The sequence below is a fragment of the Stigmatopora nigra genome, chromosome 17 (genome assembly GCF_051989575.1).
Source record: "Stigmatopora nigra isolate UIUO_SnigA chromosome 17, RoL_Snig_1.1, whole genome shotgun sequence".
Taxonomy (NCBI): Eukaryota; Metazoa; Chordata; class Actinopteri; order Syngnathiformes; family Syngnathidae; genus Stigmatopora; species Stigmatopora nigra.
Genome location: NC_135524.1, coordinates 7,145,259 through 7,167,058, shown reverse-complemented (window position 1 = coordinate 7,167,058; position 21,800 = coordinate 7,145,259). Strand labels below are relative to the sequence as shown.

Sequence of the window (21,800 nt, the reverse complement as noted above, 5' to 3'; positions counted from 1 at the left end):
CAACATCACGCAAACTATGTGCCGTGGCCAATCGGCGTCGAGTAGAAGATGGCCTCGGTGAGGAGGCATCGAGGAGCGAATGCCGAACGTCGTTCGGTCAGTAAACAAAACTGGAGCAGACTTCGCTCCTACTAAGATACCAGCCGGATCTGACCTTTCCCGTTTCACGCGCACCCGTAAAACATCTACCGGTATCCTCCTACTCTTTCCTACGCCTCGATCGCTTTGTTTTTTTAGGTGCGGGGGGAGCTCTTTGGCGTCAAGTTGTAAAAGCTCCGCTAGCCCGGGCTAACCGCGTAGCTTCCTTTACCACTTGAATTGGGCATTGATGGACCTGCAAAGGCGAAAAAAGTATATATTTTTTACATTTTTGTTTCGTTGTTTTACTACTTGGTGAAACAACATGTGTTGATTGGATTGAAAAGTACGGATTGTGGAGTTGAACAAAAAGGGGCCAGCTGAGACGGCTGTAATTGGCCGTCATGTATTTCCTCACTGGCTGGCCACGGAGGCTCCTTTGCCCGCTACGGAGCGCAGAGGATCCCTTCCACATCCAGCCCAGCTCACAGCGTTTCTACTTCGCTCTGCTTTCCGAGACACAGCTCAGCATCTGGTTCAGTCGGGTAAGAGAGACACGCTATGCACGACACAGTAGCAGCATGCAAATAATCACTGCAAAATACATCCGCGTATTGCCACCGCTGTTATGGAATCTGTTGGAATATGTAAAGGTATTTTATCAAGGAAGTATCGGTAGATCGCCAAGGAACTATCGGTAGATCGCTAAGGAACTATCGGTAGATCGCCAAGGAACTATCGGTAGATCGCCAATGAACTATCGGTAGATCGCCAATGAACTATCGGTAGATCGCCAATGAACTATCGGTAGATCGCCAATGAACTATCGGTAGATCGCCAACAAACTATTGGTAGATCGCCAAGGAACTATCGGTAGATTGCCAAAGAAATATTGGTAGATCGCCAAGGAACTATCAATAGATTGACATGGAAATATGGGTAGATCATCATTGAAATATCGGTAGATCGCCAAAGAACTAGTATCGGTAGATCGCCAAGCAACTAGTCTCGGTAGATCGACAAGGAACTATCGACGAAAGGTGAGTTCAGTCTTCAGGTGAGATATACAAAAAAAGAATGAAATTTTGCTCTTTGACCAGCAGCTCCCTTGTTGTGTATACAAATATAAAGATCAAAGATCATAAAACAGAAATTTGACAAATAGAGATATTTTATGTATGAACACCAGCAAAACATATTTAAAGGTATCGAGGACAGCACCACTGAGTCATTATAATACCTACAACAATCGAAATGTTATTGTTTTTTTTTCCTGAGCACCATGTAGGACGTGACCATGCTTTTCTTTTCCTTGTTCTTTCCTCACCATTATAACAAAAGAGGGTAGTGCAAAGGAGAGATGTGACTAGCACATCTGTTAAGTCTATTTTGCTGCATGAACTGAACTACCCTCCCTGCTTGGATCGATTTTGGGCCTGGTTTGAGGGGAAAAAGACAATTTGATATTAATTATTTGGCACATAGGACAAATATATTAGGTTGCTGTGATCTTGTGCACAAACGTAATTAGCGGTGCTTGTGAAGGAAGTGGATTGCAGTTTTTTGTCATCAGGGCAGGTATGGAACACATTACGAAATCTTCAACAGATTACAAGTCTTTCAGGAAAGACAGAAAATTGAATTGAATCAAATTCCAACCTATTATTTATCTTTGACTGAATTAAAAGCTGTAAACTATTTATGAGCCTGAAATACTTGATGTGTGAAAGGCATTATTGTGTCCTGTTTATTAAAGGTTGCCAAAGTTTATAGTTCCGTCATGTTTTCCGACCGTTTTTATGCACGCAATTTTTAATGTATATTTATTTTATTTTCTATGTCCTCACGTGCAGCCTAGTGTTTTGATCGCCAGCTACATCGAGTCTACCAAAGCAGTGGCACAGTTTGGATTCTACCAGAAATCTGAATGGAAACCTGATGACTCCATGATAGCTGTAGCGGTAAGTGAATATTACTATATGCCCTGATGCCCTTTGCAGTAAATGTGTATTAGTAGTAGTGTTGTTTTGTGAAATAGATTGTTGATTAGTTTAGAATTAAATCATATAAATCAATGAGTATACACAAACCAATAATTTGGCCTAATTTTCCACTTTCTCTTGTCAGATGTCTATTATCGATTTTCCTGAGTGATTATCCTGTTTATTTTTACAGACTGACGGCCCTTTTAAGTCGCCACTCAAGTATTTGTTGTTGTTGTTGTTCTTGTGGAAACTAGAGATGCATTCAAACCAGCAATGTCCATGTTTGCCTTCTTTGGCCCGGACCAAAATTCATTTGGTCCAGACTACTTTGGTGCTGTTAGTTTTTCCATTGCAATTGTTGCAAGGGACCCATGATTTGACAACAAACTTTTGCATGCTAAAAAAATGGTTCAATCATTGGACACAATGGTCTGGGCGAGGTAAAATATAGAAGTAAACAATCACAGGGATCCAGTGTGCAGCACTCGTGCTGATATTGATTTGGTTAATCCATAAGTCGAACCCTGACTAATGTTAGTTGATGTACTGTTAACTAAATAACATTTCCCATAATCCATCACTTCTATGTGCTACGGAAGTTTGATTTAAATCTGGTTGCCGCTACTCTATTCTCATCGTGGAGTTTATGATGGTCTTTAATTGATGCACAGAGACAAAAACAATGAACTATTGTTTCATTTAAAAAAAAAAATTATATCCAGTTGACGGTGGAATGTGTTACAGTTTTACACTTTAATATTTTTAATTGTAGAATTTTGTTTTATTTAGTTTTCTTCTTTTTTAATTGAATTTTGCACTGCAATTGATAGTAATTATAATGGAGGATATTTTTCACTTTTCTTAATGGAAAAAAAATGTATGTGTGTATATATATATATATATATATATATATATATATATATATATATATATATATATATATATATATATATATATATATATATATATATATGTATATATATATATATATAATATAATATATATAATATATATATATATATATATATTTCATTTTAAGATGGAAATTTTAATAATCATTATTTAGGTTTTAATAGTGTAAATGTAATCTGTTTTTTGTGCCCTATGGTTAACAGTTGTAAAATCATAATTACAGGATACATTTACAGGGAAAACAGTTGCACACCACATACTTTTGCCAATGCATAACGCTGTTAGTGGAAACACTTTCAATACTTCAATTCATTTCTGGCTTTGTTTTGGCTAGTATTGCAGCAAATTCTTCCCAACTGAGCACATCGCTTTTGGAAAATACTCTGGTGTACCTCCTGCATGACTTAATGTTAACACCAAAAGAATATTTGAACCAAAAATCAAGATGTGTAGCCAGAAAATGTGTTTGATATGTTTTCTAGCCATGCAAGGTTTCTTGGTCCAGGTTGTGTGAGGTTACGTTGTCCTTTGTGACCACTAAGTATCGGAATTAAAATGTCATTAGATCCTTCAGCCTAGGTTAATGTTTGGGGTAATTTGCTAAAGGAATTGCCTTGAGGCGTTCCCAGATACGCCACGCTCACAGTAATGGCTAGTCGAGGAAGCATTCCCTGGTATTTTTAACTCCAGCCGCCTCTGCACTCTTGTTTTTTTGGACGGAACAGAAATGGAAATGAGCCCGACCTTCTTCCTTAAACATCATAGCAGCCATTCATGTGTGTTTTAGCCCACAAATATGACTAGAAAAGGGGCCAATGGGGTCACTGGAGAAAAACATGAATGTTGAGTGATGATTGGTTAAGAGTTTTTTGTTTTTACTGTTCTCATTTTTACACAAATAGCCAACAGTATGGAAAATGAAATCTTAAAATTACAGTGGAGACAGTCCTAAATTTGCAATGGATTCCGTTTACTGTTAAGCCAACGTAACCCAAATCAATCACTCTTTATAAAGTTGTACACTTCACCACTGTTACTGCTACTTGACCTCAGATAGTCCCAGATAATTTGCTCAATTTATCACAAAGGAGGACAAACTTTATTATTTTGCATACATTTTAGACCGCATTTGAAAATATTCCTTTGCTTTCAACACAGCATGCTTTTATTTGAGTACCTTTTTTATTTATGTTTTTATTCGATTGTCAGTTTGCTGTCAAACATAAACAAAACAAGTGTGCCCATATTAAATAGGGATTGCACACTTAACTCCTATAAACTTTCTTTCGCCTATCAAATATTACTGTTTCTATTTTGCATGATATATTTAATTGAAATTGCTTGCTATTGTATTATGGTGCTAAATAAGTGCCCCCCCTATCGTATAAGAATTTTATTTGAGTTAATAATTACAATTTTCCTATGTGACTAACAAAGTTATTTTTCTTTAAATTGCTTAAATGTGACTATCAATAAATGTACATGCAAGGTTAGAAATATATACTGACTTGATATTGTTCACATGCAAGTCATTACTTGAACAGTCGTTTCATATCCATAACGGGAAAAAAAACCGTATATTTTCTTTTTCCCTTTTAAGCAATAGTGAGAGAGACAGTTCATTTTTTTTGGTTTGGACCTCACCAGTCAAGATTGTTTTTCCAGAAGTCAGTTGAGGTCTTGCCCATATGTCAAGCCAAGGCTGTGCTTCTTTACTCCCAACTTTATATTGCTGAAGGCTTTATGCCTTCTCTCTGCTACTGTTTTTTTTATGTTGACCATGGTGATGTTCTATTCCAATAAAAGCAATATTATCGACACACTGGGAAAAAAAGGAAAATAGTTTTAAAGTACCACAAGACTCTGAGCTAAAACATCATTACGTAGTGAAAACAAAATAGCCGTCTATTAGACGTTATGGTTTTATAGCCACATTTTCACTGAGCTCTACAGTGTCGTTCAGTTCACTGGGTACACATTTGAAAAGTTTTAAAGGTCTATAAAATAAATCATCTTGGTACCCCCTTGCAGAAAACAAAACTGGTTACTCAAATAAAAATTCTCAAAAATTAAACACATTTAGCCATTAGTTCAGAATATTTGTTCAATTTAATTTGTAGAATAATTAAATAAAAATGACTAATGATAAAGGCATTGACAAAAAACTATGGTTGCCATAACTTAATATTTGTTGCACAACTTTTTTTTACAGTAAAGCAATTTGTAAATGTCCAGGAGAGAGGTCATTACGGTAGGTAAATTATTTCTAAGTGTTTAGGTTGGAGGTTATTATGGTAAACAAATGATTTGAAAGTCTGCATGAGACAAGTGTCACAGCAACACTACCAGAATATTTTAGAGAAACTCATGGTTCCCTCTTCTGAGTGTAGGTACATAATTATGGAGTTGAAGATTTTATGCCTTCACGGTACTTGACCCACCAGCCAATTCACCAGACCTCAACCCCATTGAGATCTTAAGGGGTATTATGAATAAAGAGGAGTTGACACACACGATTGCTGGCAGCTTCAAGGGCAGCTGAGCTTCCATAACTCCTGGGAAATACCTGAAAAGATTGTTTTGACTTATACAAAGTCTGTTTTCAAAACATGATGAAACTGATCTAAGGTCCTACTGTGCATACAATACACATTTCAGAGCTTTAAATAAAATCCATTCTATTTTCTTTTAATAAGAAAAATCAATGTTATACCCCTACATGTGTTTTTGTTAATTGCTCTACATGCTTATCTTTCTATTAAGAGATACTAAATATGGACTAAACTCTTGTTTTCCAGACTGCCAAAGGCTATATTCTGTTGTTCTCAGTACTTGGTGGTGGGGAGGACAAGTGCCTTTATGAACCTGTTTACCCCAAGTGAGTGCTTCTGTTCAAACATTTAAAAAAAAATGCTTCTATTTTTGTTCTTAATCTTTCTCTGGGGACATAGATTCACATTCCGTCATGGCATACCAACAGATGTAAACATGTTGGAGCATGACTTGCACATACAGAAGTGCCCAAAGAGTTCATTCATTTATTTTCCGTATCGCTACTCCTCATAAGGGTCACGGAGGGTGTTGGTGCCTATCCCAGCCAACTTTGAGCATCAGGCTGGGGCTGGAGGTAGTGTAGATACCCTGATTTGGTGGCCACACTGAATTTGATCACATTATTGAATAGAGATGTCCCAGGAAGGATCATGTGATCGGAAATCGGGCCCGATCACATCGTTTTTAAATTGTATTTATTTATTTTTATATAATAAATCCTTATTCTTGATGACGATAGATGGCCTTTCAATTTTGAGTGAAGTGATTATTCAAATTGGGAGAAAATGGGCTTTTATATGTGCTATTTCTCCCTTCTAAATCAATTTTTTTAGGCATTTGGCACAAAATCCACAAAATCATGTCCCTATTCTAAACCAAATGTTTCATAAAACAATGATACTGGTACTTATGATTATTATTTTTATAATTTTTGTCATGAAATAGGCATGTATTACGCAATAAATTACAATATTCTGTGTTTTTATTTGGTAAAATTAAGCCATAGTGCAAATCCATTGGGATGACACACCAAAATCTTGCAGTCCTTAGTATAAAAAAAAAAATCAACATTCTCAACATTGAGTTGCTTTTGCTGACATGTTTGCACTTGTGCATGTTTAGGGGTAGCCCCCGTGTGAAGGTATCCCAAGGTTTCAAGGAGGAGCAATGTGCCCCTGTTTTGTCACTGGAGATAAGGAAGCCTGTTGATTTGGAGGCCCCCATCACAAGGTAAGCTGCTGACTTTGTCATTTTTATCTCTCCCCGTCACATCAATCCATCAGTTGTCTATGTTGCGTCTGCCGGTTTGCCCCTAGGGCAGTGTCATGTGTTGTACTGTCCTGGTACTCGGTCTAAATTTTGCCTTTTCTGCTACCCACAAGTCACGTCTTGATTAAAACCTCAAATAGACAAATAGTCCGATTTTGTAGGGTTGGTCACATTTGTCCGTGGTTAAACGTGGACAAAACGATGCCCTGAATAGTAGGAAGTGGAATGCGAATGGTAGCCGGCCAATGATATCGGTGACGTCACCAAACCACAGGATATTCTCTGAAAATGTTGAAAATTGTTCATCTATTTTGGTTACAAGTCAGCTTTTTACTGGTGCCTTGAATTGACCTTTCATTATTATTATTATTTTAATTGTTTTGTAGCAGAGAACTTGTGGAGGAAAGTTAACTATTGCAAAATTGAGGGATGGAGTTACAAAGCAACTCTGTTGTCCCTATTATGCCCCCATTTCAGCCCCTCACTATTCAAGCTTTTCCGGTTGACCTAGGCTTTTGAGAAATATACAAACTAGCTAGTTGGTGAACAATCATCACAACAATGCTTTGGACAGGATAGCCAGGTTTATATTTATAAGGTCCTCAAACTATGTGGATTCTAACATAACAATGGCTTAATAGCAATGCAAATTTTAAGATTTCTTGGAGTCTATATACTTCTACATGTATTCTGTAAACTATTGTATAAGAGTACTAGTAGTTGTTAGAGCAGTGCAAAATCAAATTTCCACCGAGGCAACACATTTTTGGTGACCAATAAAAGTACAAAACATGTATTCATTAAACAAATCTTTGTAAATGAAACAATAGTTATAATACTATGCAAAACACTTGATTATTAACTCAAAATAATTAAATAAATTGAACTCAAAAGTTCATTTTTTGTTTCTGTGTAGAAATGACATAACAAAAATATAAACTTTACTGTTCCAAGCATCAGCTTTGTTTGTTGATTGACAATCTTATTGTTCATAGAACATTCTAAGCCAGGGGTTGTCAATCTCAGTTTGGTTCGTGAGCCACATTAATGCCAACTAAAACTCATGTAGGCTGGACCATTTTCTATTTGGCCCAAAAAGTTAACCCCATTGACGGCACTAGACGTTAGAAGATAGAAAAATGCCATTTTATTAAACTACTAATGATATTAAAGCTTTAAAATAACAGTCACATATATTAGAAAAAAATGGTTTAATAGGTATTCGAAAGTTGACTCTTAACAATCTGTTAACATTTTCATCTCGAGTGCCGACTACATATTAAAATGCACAACTGCAGAATGCACATTATCTTTTCTGATTCATTGAATCGTTTATCTTTATGTTCCGCCTGCTAGTCTCCAGTCTCTTCAGGAGGAGTTGCTGGTATGCACCGCAGACGGCTATCTCCACGTGCTGAACTGGGACGGCTTGGGCGGCAACGGACGCATGTCCATTTCTCTCAGCACAATTCCCTTTTCGCTCGACCTGCAATCTGCTCGAGGTTTGATTACACCGTACAGACTGTTTCTGTTTTGTCTCTGCTTGACTTTTAACACCAATGTTTTTCAAACGGTTGGACCACTCAGAAATTGATTTATATTAGTAAATGTCCATTTATTTATTCATTTGTCTTCCGGACTGCAATATTAGCAAGCAGAATATACATACATATACTAAGGCACTTATGACATATGAGTTAAAATCAAGTTTTAGGTTTTTGGCCAGTGAAAAGCTCCAATATGAGTCTGATGAGGCAAATCAATCGGTCATCCCTGCAATATATACATAGAATTACTTACAGCTCTTTAATGCTCTTCATTGTGAGCTCTCCCAGTTAATGATTTTGACGTTAATTGCTGTTAATAATAGCAATTGAGCTAATATGGAGTTTCAAAGTTGAGGCGAGGTGAAAAGAGGCGTCCCCTGCGTCTTAAACGTTTGAGGACATCTGGTGTTGACAACTGGGTGTTTACAAAGTTAACGAAAGGAATTCCACTAATGTAAACTTGTTTGTGTCTAGGCGGCCCATCTCTGGAACTGGAGGGTGTCCATATCCGCTGCGTGGAATATTGCGAGACGTTGGATGGTTTCGCCGTGGTGCTCAGTGACGGACGCCTGGGTTTTGTTACACCGCTCAGCAGCTCCATCACTGCGGATGTGAGAATGATGTTATACAAGATCTATTCCATCTCACAAATTTGCACTCTGATTTGCATGCATACATAATATCTCATTGAGCTGAAGGTCAGATTGGTCTTTATAAACGATGTGCTGTTCCCAGGTGCTGGGACATTACAAGAAGCGTGTTCAAAATTCAAGCACATTTTGTTTTCACAATTAAATGTTTGAGGCTCATGTAGTATTATTTAGATTGTTTAGATTGCTGTGGGGTTCAAATCCAGAGAAAAATATCCAGTGTCTTATTGAAAATTACAATATATTTTTGGCTTGGCTCAGTCAAGATAAGTTGTTAATAAATATTTTTTTTTCTGTGTCTAGCAGCTGCAGGGCGTCTGGGCTGCAGATGTGAGCGATGGCACATGCGTGGCGGTCAACAACAAGTACAGACTCATGGCGTTTGGCTGTGCTAGGTAAGGGGCCTCGCTAACATTTGTGTGAGAAAATGAAATAGGAGGTCAGGATGTAAACCTGCTGGAGACCCCTCTCTCTCTCCAGTGTATTTTTTGTGCTTTCTTTACGGCACTGTGCCGTGGGAAATTGCAAGAAGTCATACAATGTAATATTCAGATAGAAAAATGAATATGAATATAACGAGATTAAAATTGAACTGTTACAAGGTTAAATTCAAAATAGGATGAAAGTTAAATTATAGAAGACTATTATAATAGTCATTGTGAAACAGTCATTTTGTTCCTTATTTTTCTCTAACTTGAACCAGAAGTCTGTAAAATCTGTGAGCACAACATCTTGCGTAATATTAGGAGATTTAAGTAATATTTGGAGAAAAGTCATAAAGGTATGCAATTAAAAACATGACTTATTTTTACATCACTCGAACTGGAAGTTCTTCAGGGTCTGCAGACATCCACTTTTGGTGACATTAGGTCGGTGTGAAAAATGTGATTTGGGAATAATTCTAAAGGTTTATGTTATTCCTGCTGATAAAACTTTGATGAGAATGACTATTGTTGATATAGGCAACATAGTTTTAAATGAAAATATTTTCAGATGGTGGTGTCCCTTGAGATGTTTTCAACGCAAAAAGTGCCAGAGCTCAAAAATGGTTGGGAAACACTTTTTTTAGGCACTGTTGCAATTGGTTTGCATTAATTAATTTCCAAAGAATTCCCATTCAAATCTACCAATATTATCTTTCAATAATTCATATATTTTTTATGAATCTTTTTCTTGAAAAATGATAACCTTTTGAGTATAAATAATGAAATTGAAAAAAATCCTGAAAATGTTCATCTGCACTTGATTTTTTTGGTTTACATTCTGATTGAATGATTATTTCGTCAAGCTGGTGAAAGATGGCAGCACCCAACAGACTCTTCACAATATTTTTGCTATTTAGGCCTGACAATATTCCCCAAAATGTTTCAGTTAAACTATTTTTTTATTGTTTATTTTAATCAACATGGCTGATTCTTACGCTGCGTTTGTGAATGCGATGCATGTGTAAAAGTGTAAATGCGTTCGTGTGTAGCTCTCACAATTTGCGTCTGTTTATGTACGTCTGTTATTCACAATGCAGCATTGGTTCAAGAAGCCTGCTTGCGTGCCACAAAGCGTGATTGTTAAGCATCGGTGTAAGAATGTGTCAGGTCGTGTTTGCCCAGGCTCCCTAGTGTGTGCTTGTCAGAAGCGTACCGTCAGCCACTTTGCAGGCCGGGCTTCTCTTTGTTTAGGAGCAGCATAGAGTGTAGGTCACATTTGATGTTTGTGGATCCGAACCTTATTGTTTATTCTACTGTTTTCCAGTGGCTCAGTACTGGTCTACATAATCGACACCGGAACTGGATCCATGCAGCTCTCGCACAAATTGGAACTCACTCCAAAACACTACCCAGGTTGTGCATCTCCTTCCTTCATTCTATTAAACAAAGAAAGGCCGTTTTACAGTAAAAAAAAAAAAACAACCATTACTGGATCAATTAATTCCTTATGATATTGACCCTAATAATGTGCTTTTGATTCATTTAATATCACAGAAATACCACCTGTGATGATATTTCTTAAGATATTCCCTTCATAGTACTACATTAGTAATACGTAATATGTAGTCATTCATTTAACTGTATTCTTACACTCTTAAATGGTAGCACAGTCATTGTAAAATATGTACACTTGCTGACAATTTAAATTGATATCTTTTAAGCTTTTACCCAGCATATTGTTTTTCGACTGGTAAATTTTCAACAGTTTAGTAATGAAAGGTCATTAAATGCATTTTTCAAAAGTTAAGCACATTCCAATCTTTCAATATGATTTCATTCAGTCATCCAGTCAAATCATATAAAGTTTGGACAAATGTTACCTAATTCAATTTATTTTAAAAGCCTCAAATTAGAAGAATATTTGTGTCAAATAGTTTATGCTATGCTAACCACGTATTGCTTCCAGACATCTACAACAAAACGGGTCCGGTAAAGCTCATCTGCTGGTCACCTGACTTCAGTGTCGCCATGGTGACTTGGGAATGTGGCGGCCTATCACTTTGGAGCGTCTTTGGCGCTCAACTCATCTGCACGTTAGGAGAGGACTTTGCGTGGGTAGACGCGCATCAACACAAACAAAAATACAAATATAAACACCTAAATTAAGGTTTATGTTTAAAGGTACCGCTCCGATGGCACCAAGAACGATCCCCTTAAAATCAGCTCCATGGTTTGTGCGCTTTATTTTTAAGTTTTCGTCACTCTTTACTACTTTTTATATTAAATTTAAGCTTAAATGTGTTTCAGAGCTGGGGAGCAGAAGGCTACCACTTGTGGGTCGTGCCAACAAGGCAGGTGAGGAAGAGCACAGAAGAGGAGAACCAAGTGGAAGAGATGGCAGAAGCGACAAAGACCACCGTACCTCCGCAGTCGCAGGCTGGAATACTGCAGTTTCACTTTATCAAGAGCGCCCTCACCGTCAACCCTTGTACGGTGAGTGGATTGACAACAACACATCAATACATAGATCAAATTAGAGCCACACGTTTTCATTTCATTTTTTAGGGAGTCCCAAGAAAATGTGGCAAGGTTCGAATTTCTGTTGGAATTAAGGAAAGTCGAGATAGCATAAAAAAGTCATCAAGAACTTTGCATATCAATTTGAACTCGTTAACTAGACCAGCATCTGACAACCCAAAATTCTGTAAGAGCCATATTGAACATAAAATTAATATTTATGGATAAAATAAAATCCTTATACATAATCTTTATTATGAATGCAACACATGCAATATGTATCTATATTAGCCTACTGTCAAAACTGGTTAGGTTAGCTACAAATTCAGCATTCGTGATTATTGTCCCCGCAGTGCATTCTGTAGAGAACGATGCCACGTCTAGTTTAACTTCATTACAATGTTAATAAATTATGTTTCATTGTTTTGATGAAATTTTTAAAAAAATGCAATAATGAAGTCCAATTTTATATCTCATTTTTAGTTTGAGAACTTGACAAAACAACAAAATTTAAATTCTCAGCATCTTTGAACTGTAGTGATAGATTTTGGAGATGCAATTCATTAATAAAATTTCTTTTTGCGCTCCTTATTTCACCAGATGTAATGCAATCACACTATTTATCCCTTTCTTAACTGGATACTCTGCAGATGTAGCATATCTTTCCATGTCACTTCTTTTGTTATTTCACAACTTTTCGCTACAAAGCAAAAAATCAATCAATCCTTCCAGATTGGCAAATTGTCTTTGTGTTTGGGCACAAGCTGTGTCAAATATTAAGTTATTTTTTTCTTCAGTTTCCGCCATTTTGCTTTTAACATGAGGGAATGCTTCACTTTTACAAGCCATCATCCGTAATGTGTCTAACAGAGTAACCAGGAGCAGGTGCTGCTCCACGGCGAGGACCGTCTCTACCTGACCTGCGGTGACCCGGCGCAGGCCCATAAGGGTTCAGACACGCAGTCGCAGCACCCGCGCTTTAACCCTGATGGTGAAGACCCCCTGCACCATCATCACCACCACCTCAACTCCCCTCTATCTCAGGGACTCAGCACTTTATTGGGACACAAGCATTGGCACGTGGTCCAGGTAAGCGTGCCAAGTTACCTTAAAAATGTAACAAAAATCTGCTTCCAAGATTTAAAAAAAAACAGCTAAATCATATTTATTGATTATTTATTGTTTGTTTGTTGTTATTTGTGCACTTTATGGTGAAGCTTTAAATCTCATTTTACTCATACAGAGACAAAAAAGTATTCAATTCAATAAACCCCGATTTCCACTGAAGGTTTTTTGACATAGCACAAACCTGCTTTTTATTCTTTCCTCCAGATTCATAGCACATATTTAGAGAGCAACTGGCCTATACGGGTAAGTGTTGGACCTGCAAAAACTGCGGAATGATTCATAAAAAATGCAACAATCAAATATCCCACATTCACTATATGATTTTGTGTATTTGTATAGTTTGCAGCCATAGACACAGCAGGGCAGTGCATGGCTGTAGCGGGAAGACGAGGCTTTGCACACTATTCCTTGTACACCAGGAAATGGAAGCTGTTTGGGAACATCACTCAAGTATGTGTGACCACAAAGAAAAATAAATTCCAGTAACACAACCATTCATTTTACAGAGGCACTAGAAAGTATTGTATTGCAAACTTCCATAAAGAAATAGACTTTTTTTTTAATTTCACTCACTAAACCAAGCAACTGAAAGCTAACAGCACCTCAAGACAAAAAGTCATACTATTCACGTTTTTCCTTCATATTCAGTGCATTTGTTGTGTATTATAAACCTAACAGATGGCAAAATCGATAAATAAAAACATCCTCATGGACCTAACTCAAATTATAAAGCAAGGTATTTCTCAATATGCGGATTGGTATGAATAGAATCCTATTAGTGATGCACCTAATATAGTTTTGTATTCTATGTTTTATCAATGGTTGTAGTGACATGCGTCTTTGTTGGTTCCCTTTTAGGAGCAGAATATGACGGTGACAGGCGGTCTGGCTTGGTGGAACGACTTTGTGGTGGTGGCCTGTTACAATTTTATAGACCAGCAAGAACAAGTGAGAACTCCCCAACACAATTTTGATGATTAAAAGGATTTGTAGACTGCTTCGGTTTCTCACTTAATGTCTTTTGTCGCCTCTTAGTTGAGGCTGTATCAGCGCTCATCAAATCTGGACAACGCCTTCGCGTCGGTCACCAAGCTACACTCTGACACCCTGCTACTTAATGTTTTTCGGGACATGGTCATCCTGTTCAGAGCCGACTGTTCCATCTGCCTCTACAGCATTGAAAGGATTAGCGACAGGTAAAAGATGTGTGTGTGTATATATATAGATATGTATGTATATATAAATATATACACTGACTAATTTTCAAGGGTTTAGTCAGTAGTTGTTTGAGGACCGTGGAACGAATTAGAGGTTTTACATATAAAGTACAACTCTACTTACTAAATTTTCAAGTTACAAATAAAGTTCTGGGACCAATTAATTTCCTAAGTACTACTGTATTTTGGATAGCCTTCAATTACTTATGTATTTCCATTATTTGTGGCATGTGTTGGTCTCTATCCCTAAAGAATTGTATTTTTTGGCTCTACGGGAATAACCAACTTTTTCTATTGCACGCCTACTGATGTAGAAGTAGCGCTATATTAATGTGTAATATTATGTTTCAGTCCCAACCCTTCAGTCAGCGTGGATCTGCTGCAGGAAGTATCCATGTCCCGCTACATTCCTCACCCCGCCTTGGTAGTCTCTGTCACGCTCACCTCAGTGCGCACGGAAACTGGCATCACATTGAAAGCCCCGCAGCAGGTAACACATAAAACACAGCATACAGTGAAGTACAGTCAGAAATATTAAAAGGATAATATTTTGCTTTGTCCACCTTCAGGCCTGCATGGCAGAGAGCATCATGTTGAATCTGGCTGGCCAGCTGATCATGCTGCAGAGGGACCGTTCCGGACCGCAGGTACGAGAAAAGGAGACGCCGGCCAACAGCAAGAAGCTGGTAAGAATTTCTAAAATTCGTCTTAATTTCGTCATTTTAAAAGTCAAAATCATAGATTTCCTACACTGAATTGAATAGTTTGGTTTATTTTTTCTTTTAAAAAAGCGCAACCCATACCTCTAATTGGTCACAGATTGCTTTTTTTCATGAGTGCAAATTTGTCCTTTTGAAAAGCAATTCCCTAAAAAAAACTGTTTCACAAATTTCTTAACATGACCATTTTTGCAATTATAGCACAAAATCAGCTTTTAATAGAAAGTTCATCATCATTGTTGCAGTGCTAAGTAATTATTTACCTCCAAGGGATTATTTTTTTCTGAGGCATCCATTATTTTAAAAAGAAACAGAATCATAATTGTTGTTAAAACTTTTCCGACATTAGAAACCTGCATATTTTAGAATTGCATTTTAATCAAATTAAGTTTTGTTTTTATCATTTAATCATTTGTAGGTTTAATTTTGGATTTAAATATTACTCAAAATTTGTTTTTGCCTGTTTTGTAGCTTCCCTTCTGCCCACCGGTGGTGCTGGCCCAGTGTGTGGAAAACGTGTGGACCACCTGTCGCTCGGACAGAAAGAAACGCCACTTGCTGGAGGCCTTGTGGCTCTCCTGCGGCGAAGCGGGCATGAAAGTGTGGATGCCACTGTTCCCGCGGGACCACCGCAAGCCCCACTCCTTCCTCTCGCGACGCATCATGCTCCCATTCCACATCAACATCTACCCGCTAGCTGTGCTGTTCGAGGACGCGCTCGTGCTGGGCGCTACCAACGAAACAGTGCTTTACGACGGCATGCAGGGGTCCGCTGAGACCCTGGAGGCGCTTTTTCCATTCTGCACTGTGGAAAGGACCTCGCAGATCTATCTGCACCACATACTCAGGCAGCTGCTGGTTCGCAACCTGGGTGAACAGGTACTATATGTGCAAAAAAAATAAACAGATGAGACATGTCATTGTCAAGCATGAGAAAGTGTCTCACTTTTCTCACTTGTTTTTTTGTACTTGACTTTTATTATCGTATCTTAACCCCACTTTGCCTGATTGTTTCCTTCCTCATAGGCGTTGATGTTGGCTCAGTCGTGCGCCTCACTGCCGTACTTCCCCCATGTGATGGAACTGATGGTGCACGTGGTCCTGGAGGAGGAGGCTACATCGCGGGATCCCATCCCCGACCCGCTTCTGCCCACCGTGGCCAAGTTCATCACCGAGTTCCCACTTTTTCTCCAAACCATCGTGCACTGCGCCCGTAAGACTGAGTACGCCCTGTGGAATTACCTATTCGCCGCCGTGGGAAACCCCAAGGATCTTTTCGAAGAGTGCCTCATGGCTCAAGATCTGGACACGGCCGCCTCCTACTTGATCATACTACAGGTATCAGTAGAAATATACTACAAATTGACTGAATTTGCCTAATTCAAATGCATTATGTCCTGTGTTCCTTCTCGTTGAAGAACATGGAGGTTCCGGCTGTTAGCAGACAGCACGCCACCCTCCTCTTCAACACGGCGCTGGAAGAAGGCAAGTGGGATCTTTGCCGTCATATGATCCGCTTCCTAAAAGCCATCGGCTCAGGGGAGATGGAGACGCCGCCCCCGACGCCAACCACGCAGGTAGGAGCAAGCACAGCGCCATCCATCTTTAGACCGACATGGTCTACTGTGAGAATGGAGCATCCTCGGCATTCGAATAAGTTGCAACTTGTACATATTGGGATGCAAAACAGACAAGTGACAATCCCAATAATTCCGATTTGAATATTATAATACAGTAATCCTTCGAATATCGCGATTAATGTAGACCGCAGTAATTGAAAAATTGCCAAGTAGGATTTTTTTTTCCCTTCAGTGGTGAGTCCTAGTAGCAAGCTTAATAATGGGCAGTGGCAAGTTTCAATAGTTATTTTCAAATTTTTAGGAATTTAAAAATTATAAATAAATAATTAAAAAATAAAGTGAAAATAATCGTGAAGTCGCAATAATCGTGGGAAGACTATTAACCTTTTACCTCGTATTAAGACTGGTCTTTTAATATTACTACTTTTTTCTTGTAATAATACTTTTCTTGCTTACTATTACAACATATGTCGTCATTCTAGTAATATTACGACTCACTGTCCCATTTTTTTTGTCTTTGAACAGTTTAAAGAAAAAAAAATACACATTCGATGGATGAAGTGTTATTTCAAACTAACAAGAGGGTTACCATAAAGTGCCCAGACGTGTGGACAGAAATTAAACCGTATTGCTTTATTCTGTGTTTGTACAGGAGCCCAGCTCAACCGGCGGCTTCGAATTCTTCCGCAATCGTAGTATCAGTTTGTCCCAGTCTGCGGATTCGGTAACCACCAGCAAGTACAACCTACAGAAGACCTTCAGCATGCCTGCCGGACACGCAAGTAAAGGGTAAGAATGCACCAACTTAACTGGATTTTTAGGGCAGTAAAAATAAAGCCAAATATAATACGTATAACCGGTAAATAATTAATCACTTTGCTGATGATATTACACAATGTTCTCTTACTTTTATTAGTTTCTAAATAGCTATTGCCCCACTCAGCAGACATTTTTGGATATTAGTACTGAAAGCAGGTTACTGCACTGCTTGTACAATATTGCCATTTTGAATTTATTGCCATGTTTGTTTTTGTTTGTTTCGGAATTGATTTTGTTGTTGTTGGTATACTGCTTATGAATTGTTATGTGTTATTGTGTATAGCAGGTTGTTCGACCTTCATTTTGTAACTGAACTTGCCTTAATTAGACCTTTAGTAATATGAATCAAGTGTCTTTTTGTGACTGATTGACAATCAGGCGGGACGGCGAGTGTCCCGAGAACATGTACATCGACATGATGCTGTGGCGCCACGCCCGCCGCCTCCTGGAGCAGGTGCGCCTGCGGGACCTGGGCTGTTTCTCGGCCCAGCTGGGTTTCGAGCTCATCGGCTGGCTGTGCCGGGAGCGCAACCGCGTGGCTCGTGTGGACGACTACGTCCTGGCCCTCAAGAGGCTCCACAAAGACTTCTTGTGGCCGTTCCCAGTCGTTCCTGCCGCCAACTTCAGCTCGCCATTGAAGAACGGACGGTGTCGCCCCGGTGAAGGCCTTTTCCTACTTTTTGAATAGTAGTAATAAACGACCGTCAACGTCATTGGCTTTTTTTTTTTTTGCTTTTCAGAGCTTAGCGCCAGGCTCCTCAAATCCCAGTCGGCCGACAGCTTGCTGAACAGCGACATGGACACGGCGCCCCTTCTATCGCCTCCCACCAATCACACCTGGATGGACGGCCTCAGCCAGAGGAGTAAAGACACGGACGCCGCCTCTTCCGTCCTGTCCAATCAGCAATCGCCACAGACGCACGAAGCCTTTCTGTCACTCATCACCAACAAAGGTTTGAATCTGCTTTGTTGAGCACAGTGTCCGTCGTGAGGCCCAAATATTTAAAAATCAACAAAACCCCATTGGAAATGTAAAGTCAATTTTATTTTTATCTGATGTATTTTGCTGGAGAGTGATTACATTGATTGGGAATTCAAAACATATAATTAGGAGTGAAAAAAATGCAGTCCATTTTGATTTATTAATAAAACCTGGACAAAATGAACTTCACATTTTAAATTATAATAATACAATAACAAAGAATACATTTGTATAAGGATGCAATAAAAGTGATATTTTCGGCTTAAACCTAAAATGTACACATTTAAAAAAATTACAACACATTTAAGCGAATAATTAGTCATTTTTTTCGGCATTTATTTATTTTGTATTTTTTTAAAGAGCTTATTTACTCTAAAATTACAAAAAATCATTTAAAATAAATAATCATTCTGCCCACGTTTGTTCCAATGAGGCATCTTCTAAAATACGTAGCACCCGCTGCAATCAATTAATTACACTTGCAAATGGTATCCTGTTTGATTTGAATGGAAATTTGCACCCACCCTTTGAATACCAATTTGTGACCTAACGAGCTATTTTTTATTTTTCTTTGCCACCACTTAGCGGAGGACTACAGCGTAGGCTCAGCCACTGACCTGACAGAGAGCAGCTCAGTGGTGGACGGCGACTGGACTGTGATGGACGAGAACGCGTCCACGCTGAGCCTGAGCCAGGCTGAGCTGGAGCACATCTCCATGGAGCTGGCCAACAAGGGCCCGCACAAATCGCAGGTGCAGCTCAGGTAAGGGCCTTCACTCACTCCCTTACCCGTCCACCCAACGCTCTCTCACACCGCCGCTCTCTCTCTCCAGGTACCTGCTCCACGTCTTCACAGAGGCCGGCTGCCTGGAGTGGTGCGTGGTCATCGGCTTGATCCTACGCGACGCCAACGTCATCAAACGGGCCGTGGACTTCCTGGCGAGCCCTGACGTTCCCATGGAAACCGTACAGAGCGTGCACGCCGGCTTGTTGGCCGTCGACGCCTGGACCGACACCGACTGGTGAGTCTCTGCTACCAAAAAGTTGCCCGTGAGCCAAAAAACTATTGACTGGAAGGTTTATAGTCGAAGCTTGGGTTAAGTCTAACTTTTATTGCACTTCTCTGCTTCAACACTAAATGGAGCTCGTCACTCCAACAGCTCAGGGATCAAAACATTTTCATATTTTTTTTACCCGATTCTAATTTTCACTGTCTTTTTTCCCCTCCTGCTATTAGCCTGGGCTACAAAGCATTCCTCGGCCTAATCCGGCCTCACCTGCAGCAACTGACGTCGACCCCCGCAGACGCCGAACAGACTCAAGCGGACACCTTCCAAGCCTCTGCCGGCCCCAGCGCCACCGCCGAGGGGACAGGGGGTGCCACCTCTACCCGGCCCGAGGCATCCACGTCTCCCGCCGACCCCAAAGGACTTTTGACGCCCCCCTCGCCGGAGCCCGTGGAAGAGGAACGGACCCCCGATGGGACGGAAGAGCGGCACGACGAGGAGGGTGCCTACGATTGCACCTTGTCTTGAATCCTTTTGGAGTTTCTTCCTCCACATAGTATTAATAACATCCAGCCTTTGAAGAAAATCTCTCCGACGGCTTCTATTTTTTTTTTCTTTTTTCAAGATTATCAAAAAAGTGCCGACAAAAGGAGATGGGGGGGGGCACCATACTTTCATACCTCATTATACACTTTTAAGCATAGTATTTTTTCAATGAAGGTATTTTTCTATGCAACCAAAACCATGGATTTGTAAATGAACATCATGAATATTAATGCAAAGGTAGGATTTCTACAGGGGGGGATTTGGGGGGCAAAAGAATGGACTTGTCATTTCACACATCGCATCCGGCCGGACTGCTGAAGACTTTATCGTTATTGTTTTTTTTTATCACGCAGTATCGTGCATGGAATTCATTTTATGGTGTCGGTCAACACTTATGATGATTATTTATTGTAATTACGATAGTATCATTTCGGAATCTTTGTTTTTATAATGTTTTTTTTTTTAAGTTCATCCAGGTGGTATCGGCATGTCAGTATTACCTTGTGCAATTTATCCAAATGTTACTCAGCTTTATGTGATTTCATTTGCAGTTGACTTTTTTTTTTTGACACATAAGTGGACAATTATTAACTCACTATTTGAACCAGCAGGATGCCAGTCGCTGAGATCATATTTCTTTTTGACAAACAGAAAAACGGAGCGATGTAGTCTTCGTGATGACGCTTACTTGAAGAAAAAACGAAAACAAAACGCTGACTTGACAAACCAAAGACTTTTTTTTTGTCCATAGGCCTTCTCTTTGCATTTGAACCCCTTCTCCACACAATATTAGGCAAACCCTCTAATATTAAGCACTAAAAATTGAGTGCTTTTCTAATTTTGAACTCACATCTGACCAAATGGAAGCAGCACAGCTTGCAGTACCTGTGTTTGCCTCAGAATTATCACATTCTGGGTTACAATTTAAACTCTTGCAATGAATTGGCAACATTTATCATTATTCATTATGAACCCAAAGTGTCTGTGTACCTAATCAAATGATCATATGTATAATGTCCAGGTACTCTAACCCTCAGTAACACAACTACTAACTTAACTACCAGTGTGCAGCAGACTTGCCAAGTGCTGTGAATTATGAACACAAGCTTTCTTGTATAATTTGCTTTTCCATTTTAAATATTTCAACTGTTTTCTGTTTGTAAATAGACCAATAATTTATTTTTTAATGTAACAATTTGATTAGATATGATTGTTGCAAATGGTCCATTTTGTTTGGCTTTTATTTTATAAAATAATGTAGGTGCACAAATTATGTTGGTGCAAAGCAATGCAGTTTTCCTGATAGGCATGGTGGGTTAAATAACTTAGTTGTTTTTATGTATTTGTAGTCAAAACCTTCCAATAATGACAAGGGAAATGTAGCCACTTGGTTGGGGCAGAGGTTAGTTCACTGGACTCCAGCCTGGGAGACCTGGGTTCGATTCCCACTGCCGTCATTTGGCTGATCACTACACCAAGTAGTTCAGAAAATGGAATGAGAAAAAAAAAACAGAAAAAAACTTTTTAATTAATATTAAGCACTTAGTCATACTTTTTCAGTAAAAGGTTTTATTCCAAACTGCCGAAGATAGATAATCAATAGATTTGAGTATGGTTACAATTTATGGAAAGTAACTGTCCTTGAGTCTTCATCTTTGCAGTTATGGCTCTTTGCCGCCTCCCAGAGGACAGAAGGTAAAAGTGCTGGAAGCCGGCATGCATAGTGTATATTGTCTTTTATACGCATCCCGGCTTTCTTACTTTAGTAATTTCTTTGTAAGAAAAAATAGTATACATAGTCGTTTTTGGTTAGAAAGAAAGCCTTACTAAATAGCAATTTACTATCTATATACATGATCATTTTTT

General features: G+C 38.9%; 1 protein-coding gene across 1 annotated transcript; it reads left to right on the top strand.

Moving 5' to 3' along the window:
• Positions 1 to 16: 16 nt before the first annotated feature.
• On the top strand, positions 17 to 20,129 carry ric1 (RIC1 homolog, RAB6A GEF complex partner 1). Its single transcript, XM_077737727.1, has 27 exons — positions 17 to 623; positions 1,932 to 2,039; positions 5,774 to 5,853; positions 6,651 to 6,758; positions 8,154 to 8,299; positions 8,819 to 8,955; positions 9,298 to 9,389; positions 10,744 to 10,832; positions 11,386 to 11,530; positions 11,601 to 11,649; positions 11,727 to 11,912; positions 12,807 to 13,025; positions 13,269 to 13,307; positions 13,404 to 13,514; positions 13,923 to 14,012; positions 14,100 to 14,260; positions 14,633 to 14,771; positions 14,851 to 14,967; positions 15,472 to 15,879; positions 16,027 to 16,338; positions 16,419 to 16,577; positions 17,233 to 17,369; positions 17,778 to 18,058; positions 18,140 to 18,352; positions 18,967 to 19,144; positions 19,215 to 19,403; positions 19,619 to 20,129. The coding sequence occupies exons 1-27, from the start codon at positions 483 to 485 to the stop codon at positions 19,914 to 19,916; spliced, it is 4,332 nt and encodes a 1,443-aa protein (XP_077593853.1). The 5' UTR covers positions 17 to 482; the 3' UTR covers positions 19,917 to 20,129.
• The last annotated feature ends 1,671 nt before the right edge of the window (positions 20,130 to 21,800 follow it).

Coding starts and splice junctions, on each gene's coding strand:
- ric1 (XM_077737727.1), top strand. CDS start 483: ATGTATTTCCTCACTGGCTGGCCACGGAGGCTCCTTTGCCCGCTACGG. Junction 8,956..9,297: donor GCAGCTCCATCACTGCGGAT/GTGAGAATGATG, acceptor TTCTGTGTCTAG/CAGCTGCAGGGCGTCTGGGC. Junction 11,531..11,600: donor ACGTTAGGAGAGGACTTTGC/GTGGGTAGACGC, acceptor TTATGTTTAAAG/GTACCGCTCCGATGGCACCA.